Raw genomic sequence first — 8,158 nt, forward strand, 5'->3', positions numbered from 1 at the left:
TTAGGAAAAAAAAAAAAAAAAAAAAAGTATTGAAGTCCCAAAGTTCCCTGGAGTCCCTTGAGGGGAAGAGTGACTTGGGACAAATTGTTAAGGGCGTTGGGAAAAAAAGAAAAAAAATCACACATGTGCTCTGGAGTCCACGGGTAGCAGGAAGAATAGGAATGGAAGACGGTGGGAGGCAGATCAGAGGAGACTTCCCAGAAGACCTTGTGTGATATGCAAAAATAAAGCTTTGCAAACTCACAGCTTCCCTGGACCCTGGCTGCCCATCCCAGGCCCGGAAGTCAGCACTGGCACTGGTTTGGTGTGTCTCTTTGTAGACCCTTTCCGAGGCATTTGCAGCTGTATAAATGTGTGTTCATACCAGTTTCTGACCTAGTAGTAGCAGAAGTGCTGAATATTTTGATTTTTTTTTTTAAAGTTTCTATGCCCCCAACTCTTGGCTAATTAGGAAACAGTTAAATGCTCCAAGAGACCTCTGCTAGTGAGCCCAGGACACCTCAGAAATGGAAGGGTCCTTAGAAATTAGGGTCAGCTTCTCTCCCTCCATCAAGGGGTGGGGAGAGCTGGGCTCCGAGGACCACAGTAGAATCATGGCAGAGCAGGGATAGACCTGGGATCCTGGCATGGAACGTTCTCTCTTTCCATGCTGCCGTGCAGGCTCACTACCCGGATGCCTCCTGTGCTGGGGCTTTCCCCGCGCTCAGGCCCTCCCCCGCCCCTCTCCTGCAGGTACCTGTCCCACACGGAGCTGGCCCCTCTGCGTGCGCCCCTCATCCCCATGGAGCACTGCACCACCCGCTTTTTCGAGACCTGTGACCTGGACAATGACAAGTACATTGCCCTGGATGAGTGGGCCGGCTGCTTCGGCATCAAGGAGAGTGAGTGTCTGCCCGGGGCATGGCGCGGTCCCCCAGGTGGTGGGCTGTCGTCCCCCACCTCTCTGCCGGCTGCCTGAGTCCCCTTCTCTGCTGTCTCTGCCCTCTGTGCCTATTTCACCCCTGTGTGCTCTCCCAGGCTGGGTGAGCCTTGCTCTCTCAGGTGTCTTCCAGATCCTTCTCTGTCCCTCTCAAGGTCTCTTTCTTGTTCCATTTCTGTACCTCAAGCTTGGGCCCTCGCTTTGAGCCAAGCACTATTCTGGGAACTGGCAGGCTACGGAGAGGAAGCAGGAAGTGTAACTTGGCGGGTGTGTAAGAGACTGGGACAGGCCAGAGACAGGGGGCAAGGTTCTTCCGTTACCAACACCCTGGGGACCTTGGCCTTGGCCCCAGCCCCCTTGCCTCTGGGTGGGTGGGAATCCAACCGCCTTCCCCTCCAGGGGAGCGCCTCTCCTCCACCCAGGGCCTCATGGTAAACTCTCTTTTCTTGCTTTGCAGAGGATATCGACAAGGATCTTGTCATCTAAATCCACGCCTCCTTCTGCAGAACCGGATTCTTTCTCTTTGATCTTCCCGGTCCTGTTTCCCCCCATGTTTAAAATGTTTGGATGGTTGGTTGTTCTGCCTGGGGATAAGGTGCTAACATAGATTTAAATGAGTACATTAACGGTGCTAAAAAATGGAAGTGGTAACCCAAGTCATGACATTCTTGCTTGTCACTTAACTGGGGGTCGCCCATTCGCAGCCCCACCTTTCTCTTGCCGTTGGCACACCGTGGCCATTGTCTTGCTGGTCACGGTGGAAGCTGACCCGCTCGAGTCTGCCTTCGACACACATTGAATCTTCAGATTTTCTATTATTCTGCTTGAAACTAATACTCACCAAGTCAGACTTTATGTTAATTTTATTTCAGGGGATGATGTTGGCTGCCTGGGGTCTTCCCCAGGTGGCCTGGAGGTGGGGACGGGAAGTAACAGACATGTTGTTGGCAAGGCCATTCCTGGGACAGTGGTGGGCGAGGTCTCAGGGACCCAACAGCCAGAACCATAGAAAGCAAGTCTTTTTTTTTTTTTTGCCTGGGGCTGTGACTGAAAGATTCTGGGGCCATGTTCTAAAAATACACAAATTCTCATAGAAGCCCATTTCCTCCTTCACCCTGGTCTAATTTCTTTTCACATCAGGCTGTTTGTTTGAACTTTTGGGAGCCCCGGGCCTTCCGTGCTCTGAGGGCGCGGATCAGCTACAAGGACTTCTTCCCTCCTAACTTCTTTTGGAGATTCTGGATTTTTTTTTTTGGGGGGGAGAGGGTGCTCCAGGAAATGAGAGGCCATTTCAGGCAGGAAGACAAAACCAAGAATGAGACATAGAAAGTAGTAAAGCAGAAATAGTAGAGTTGGGTGAATTGGTTGTATTTTTTTTTTTTTTCACATTTCAATGGCTATCCTAAGTTGCTAGCACGTTCTTCCTTTTTTCTTTTCCCCTTTGCATCTTCTATTAATCAGAGAAACTTCAAAGTCAATGGGATGGTCAGATCTCACAGGCTGAGAACTCGTGCACCTCCAAGCATTTCATGAGAAAGCTGCTTCTTATTAATTGTGCCAACTCTCACCGTGATGTGAAGAGTTTGACAAATCTTTCAAAATAAAAAGTAATGACTTAGAAACTGCCTTCCTGGGTGATTTTGCAATGTGTGTTTGTCTCGGGCACCTTATTACCCTGGCACAACAACGCGTGGGCACACGTATCTACACACAACCACACAAATGCAAACCTACCACCATGTTTTTGGACACACACTGCACATACATACTTATTTATACACAGGGAATGTATGGTTGCTGTGAGCACTAATTTATTTATTTGTTTGAGTACTGGGCGTTAAACCCAGGGACACTTACCATTGGGCCACATCCCCAGCCCGTTTTATCTTTTATTTTTGACACAGGGTCTCACTAAGTTGCTTAGGGCCTTGCTGAGTTGCTGAGGCCAGCCTTGAAATTTGCAAACCTCCTGCCTTAGCCTCCCAAGCTGTTGGGATTACAGGTGTGCGCCATTGCACCTGTATGAGCACTAATTTAGCTAACTCTTTTGAATGACCTATGGTCTGACCAATTTTAATAACTGAAATTCATTTGGCTAAGCAATTATCTCCTTTCATTAATCATACATGTGTTCATTCATTCATTCAGCAAATATTTACTATTTGTCTATTCTATACCAGGTTCCATGACAGGCACCAGGGACACAATTGTGGTCTAGCAGACAAAGTCTTTGCTTTTTTGGAGTTTATTGTCCCTTGAAGGATACATTAAATAATTGCACAACTAAATACAAATTTCAGGATGTGGTGGGTGCAATGAAGAAAGAGTATAGGTGACCATGAGTGTGTCTAACAGGACAACAGCATTCTAGCAGTAGTCTATTATTATATTAGCTATAATATTAGTTATTCATTAGAACTGGTTATTACATTAGTTATATTTATTATACTTTCCTGGAATGATTCTAGCATTGCACTACTCATTTATGAGTTGATTGAAGTTTAAAATTCAGTTTCTCTGGGCCTGGGGACATGGCTCAGTGATCGAGTGCTGTCTATCATGAATGAGGCTGTAGGTTCCATGCCCAGTCCTGAAAATAAAAATAAAAATCCAGTTTCTCAGTCACAATAGCCACATTTTCAGTGCTTGACAGGCATGGCTGGCTGGTGGCTCCCCTATACAAAAAGGAAGATCTAGAACATTTTCATCATCACAGGAAGTTCAATGGGACAGTGCTGTTCTAGCTCGTCATAAGCCCACAGGTCATTTTCCACAGCTTGTGTGTCCATCACTCTAGTTACTAGTGTGATATTTCAGTTCCAGGAGTCTCCATAGAGATGGAGAAACAGGCACCAAAAAATGTGCTCAATTGCAATGGGCCACATAGTTGGGTCTTCAGGTGTCAAACTTAGAAGTTGTCCCCCTTATTTCAATTTTGTTTTTGGACTGGGGATTAAACTCAGGGACACTCGACCCTTGAGCCACATCCCCAGCCCTACTTTGTATTTTAGTTTGAGACAGGGTCTCACTAGTTTGCTTAGCATCTGGCTGTTGCTGAGGCTGGCTTTGAACTTGCGATCCTCCTGCCTCAGCCTCCAGAGCTGCTGGGATTACAGGCATGCGAACCACGCCTGGCTTATTTCAAATTATTTAAAGATTATTAAAATAATACAACTCCTAAAAACAGAGCAACCATATTTTGGTGTTCTCATCTGCATAATGGGAGGGAGAGAAGGGAGGGATTGTCTGGTTTGGTCCTGTTCTCATGAGGAATGCAAGCCCAGCACTGAGCGGCTCATAATCTCGAGGCATCTGGGCAGAGAGAGGGAGGAGAGTAAGTTTCATTGCTGGTTTGTTCATCTGCTCACAATGTTTTTCGGGCCTGTGTATTGTGTGAGGCACTATCATCCTGCGGTCTCAGGGGTAAGGCAGGCACGGGCTTTGCTTCCCTGGAGTCTCCCTCCTAGCTAAGCAGATATCCCTAACATCACCATTTCAGTTAGCAGCAGGCGCCTGCTGAAAGGAAACAAAGCAGGGCTCTCTTGGGAAACAGGTGCACGGGTGCTCCTTCCAGCAGGTGGGAAACACGGCCCTGTGGAGGAAGGTGGTGGACTTGCCTTGCTAGGTTGGTCCAGGACTGATCATTTGTGGGGTACACAGCACCGACCAACAGATCTGCCAACAACTTACTGAGGTTCAGGGAGGTTGGGTGACTTGGGCACGAAAAAGGAATGAGAAAGGATAGTGGTGGGGGAGGAGGACGGGAACCCAGAGCTTTCTCCCCTGTGTCTGGATGTCCCCCTGTAGCGAGCTCCTCAGTATTTTCAAGGAAAAGCCAGTACAAAGAGACATGAAGCATGACTCAGGCCAGGGCCCTGGGGGGGCAGGGTAGGGCTGCACACCTGCTGCCTGTGGGAAAGCTCAGGATCCAGGATCCTTACAGGCAGGGCTTCCATATCCTCCTCTCCTCCCTTTAAAGCAAAGCATTTAAGGTCTCTCTCTCTCTCTCTCTCTCTCTCTCTCTCTCTCTCTCTCTCCTCACACACACACACACACACACACACACACACCCCTTAACATTCACAAGAAATTGCACTATTGCCTTAAATGGAAGATCAGTTTCATTTGCTAAAAATAGAAATACACTTAAAGATAAAAACAACAAAAATAACAAATGCAATGAAAAAATAATGTGCAGGTAGGCATGTACCCCATGCTGTTTTTTTGCTAAAGAAGAAAGAAGTTGCTAAGAGAACTTCTCTTTGATAATCTGACTGTCCAAAGAGGATTTAATTATCAATCTTAAAATCATTTGCACCAAAATGGTGGCCGCCCCTCACTTCCCCAATCCCTCCTTTCCTTTTCACGGGAAGGTGAAGGTCTCCCTTGGAGATCATCCAGGCCTCTGCTACCATTGGTTAAAGAGGACACGGCCAGGCCCTTAAGGAAAGAGGAGGCACCCAGGTCAGCGGAGTCAGAGAATCGAAGCCTCTCTGCCTCTCAACGGCTGCAGAACTGGATTGAACCTCATTTAGTCCTGTGGCTCGGCACTCTGAGCCCTTCTTTCTTCATCTGTGAAACTCCTGATGAGAATAGTGCCTGCCTCACAGGTTGCTGTGCCTAGCATAGAGCAAGCCAGTAGATCATCACCACCAACAACCATTCCCGGCAAGTGTGAGAGGTCACTCCTTCCCCACTACCTAGACTGGGGAGTGTCTCAGTTCTGCCAGGCTCGTCAGTGTCTTGGTTTTGGCTCCAGGACTGCAAGGGTTAAAAGTGTCCAACTGGAAATGGAAAAATAAGGGTGGCGACAGTTCACCAGACAGGGAATTAGGGATCTAGTTTCCAGGACAGCTGTGGGAGCCTGCACAAGTGTCTCACCCTCTAAGGGGTCATTCAGTGTCCTCTTTTAAATAATGGTAGACAGATCTGGATGAGATGGTGCAGTCTTCAGAAACTGTCCGATCTCCACTGCTCCCCTTCTGAATGGTGGTCCCAGGGAATGAGCAAATCTGACTCTCCCGGGCCTTCCAACCTGGTTTCCAGATAACCCAGAAGAGCCAGCAGGACCAAAGGGGAGTCACCAGCCCATGAGGGACTGAGGAGGGTTAGGGCGCCCCCTGGTGGGAATGGAGAGAAAAACTCTCAGGGATACAGAACTCCTGCATCTCTACCAGCAAGCCATAGGGGCCCATCTATTGGAGCCCCCTCACTTTCCACATGGGGAAACAGGTTCAGAGAAGCGGAAGATATTCCCTCAGGTAGGGTAGCCAGATAAAAGACAAGATTCCCAGTTAAATCTGAATTTCAGGTAAAAAATGAATCATTTGTTTTAAAGCATGAATATGCCCCATGTAATGTTTAAGACATATTTCTACTAAAAATATATTTATTGGATATCTGAAATTCCAATTTAACTGGGAATCCTGTCTTTTTCTTTGCTAGATATGGCAATGTAAGAGCTCAGACTGCAGCTCAGACGGAGGTCAGGGTTTCTCCATCCTCTCTCTTCCCTAATGTATTTTGCTAGCCGCTCTGCCTGACATCCAGCAGGGGGCAAAGAAAATGCTTTGTTGATATCCTTCTAGGAGAGAGTGGGTAGAAAGACACCTGAATCCTGACTTTGATGATCATCAGGAATGTTTCAGGCAGAAGGAATGAAGTGGGTTCCTCCTCTGCCCCAACTTCTTCATCAATGGGAAATCCACCTGCAAGACTTTCTTTCTTTCTTTCTTTCTTTCTTTCTTTCTTTCTTTCTTTCTTTCTTTCTTTCTTTCTTTCTTTCTTTCTTTCTTTCTTTCTTTCTTTCTTTCTCTCTCTCTTTCTTTCCCTTCCTTCCTTCCTTCCTTCCTTCCTTCCTTCCTTCCTTCCTTCCTTCCTTCCTTCCTTCCCAGGGGATTGAACCCAGGGGCACTTTACCACTGAGCTACATCCACAGCTCTTTTTTATTTTGAGACAGGGTCTTGCTAAGTTGCTTAGTGCCTTGAACTTGCAGTACTCCTGCCTCAGTCTTCCCAGTTATTGGACTTACAGGTATGCACCATTACACCTGGTTCTACCTGCAAGATTTTAATAATAGAGTTGCCTTACATCCTTGCCCCAGTCTGATTTACTAGATTAGGAGGGGTCTGGGTATCTGCATTTCTAAAAATTCCTCAGGGGATTATGATGCATAGCGGAGATTGGGACCCCTGGATTAACTACAGGGAAGTACTGCTTGAATGGGACAGATTTTGACAGGCATATATCAGTAATTGTCAGTCTTCCCCAAGCATAAGAATCATAGTGTGGGGGGGATATGTATTGTTTCATAACATAGCTTTCTTATTATCCTGCACAAAAATTTTAAAAGCATGTAGCATGTCAATGTTATACATTTTAAACAACTTCTACAAATGAAATAATTTAAAAGTTCTGCATTTCACATACCTCTGCTAATTTGACAGTATTTCTCCATCTGTTGAAAGGAGTCTCAAATCTCTCTAGTTATATATTTGCTCAGGACATGGCTGCAATTTCAAATGGATGCAAGTGGGTTGAAGAGGTGACCCCCACACAAGTGGTACTGGTGACAGGAGTTTATGAGACGGTGAGCAAGTATATCTTGAGGCATTGAAAAACAATTCCATAACAAAACAAAGAAAAACAAAACAAAGCCTAAACCACTTTGTTATTGTTTGTAAAGGGGAGTTAAATGCAAAGCTCAGATAATTTGTTCATTCAAAAGCCACGCAGAATTAGTACAACCAGTGTGGAAAGCAAAAGTCCTCAAAACTTCCTCAAAATAAGAAAGGACCCACCATATAACCCAACTATCCCACTCCTTGGTATTTATCCCCAAAACCTAAAATCAACACACTATAATTATATGTCAATGTTTATAGCAGAACAATTTACAACAGTCACATTATAAAATCAGCTAAGATGCCCATCAATAGATGAGCAGATTAAGAAAATGTATATATACACAATGGAGTTTTACTCAGCCATAAAGAAAATGAAATTATGGCATTTGCTGGTAAATGAATGGAATTGGACAACATCATGTTGAGTGACATAAACCAGACTTAGAATAGCAGGGGTTGGATGTTTCTCTTGTAAATGGAAACTAGAGCAAAATGGTGGGGGGAGTGTGTGTGTTGATTTGGTGGGGGGTGGAAATCAGATATCACAAAGATATAGGAAAGGAGGATCAGTGGCGGAGAAGAATATTGAGAGGGAGGGAGGAGGAACAGGAAA

General features: G+C 45.8%; 1 protein-coding gene across 4 annotated transcripts in view; it reads left to right on the top strand.

Moving 5' to 3' along the window:
- Positions 1-2,541, top strand: part of Sparc (secreted protein acidic and cysteine rich) — a 74,021-nt gene extending 71,480 nt beyond the window's left edge. For all 4 annotated transcript variants that reach the window (XM_071612035.1, XM_071612034.1, XM_027938632.3 and 1 more), the window contains exons 9-10: positions 733-881; positions 1,377-2,541. In XM_071612035.1, the coding sequence (XP_071468136.1) occupies positions 733-881; positions 1,377-1,405 (178 nt within the window). In that variant the 3' untranslated portion in view covers positions 1,406-2,541. The remainder of the gene's footprint in view (positions 1-732; positions 882-1,376) is intronic.
- The last annotated feature ends 5,617 nt before the right edge of the window (positions 2,542-8,158 follow it).

Source organism: Marmota flaviventris, chromosome 5, assembly GCF_047511675.1.
Source record: "Marmota flaviventris isolate mMarFla1 chromosome 5, mMarFla1.hap1, whole genome shotgun sequence".
Classification (NCBI taxonomy): Eukaryota; Metazoa; Chordata; class Mammalia; order Rodentia; family Sciuridae; genus Marmota; species Marmota flaviventris.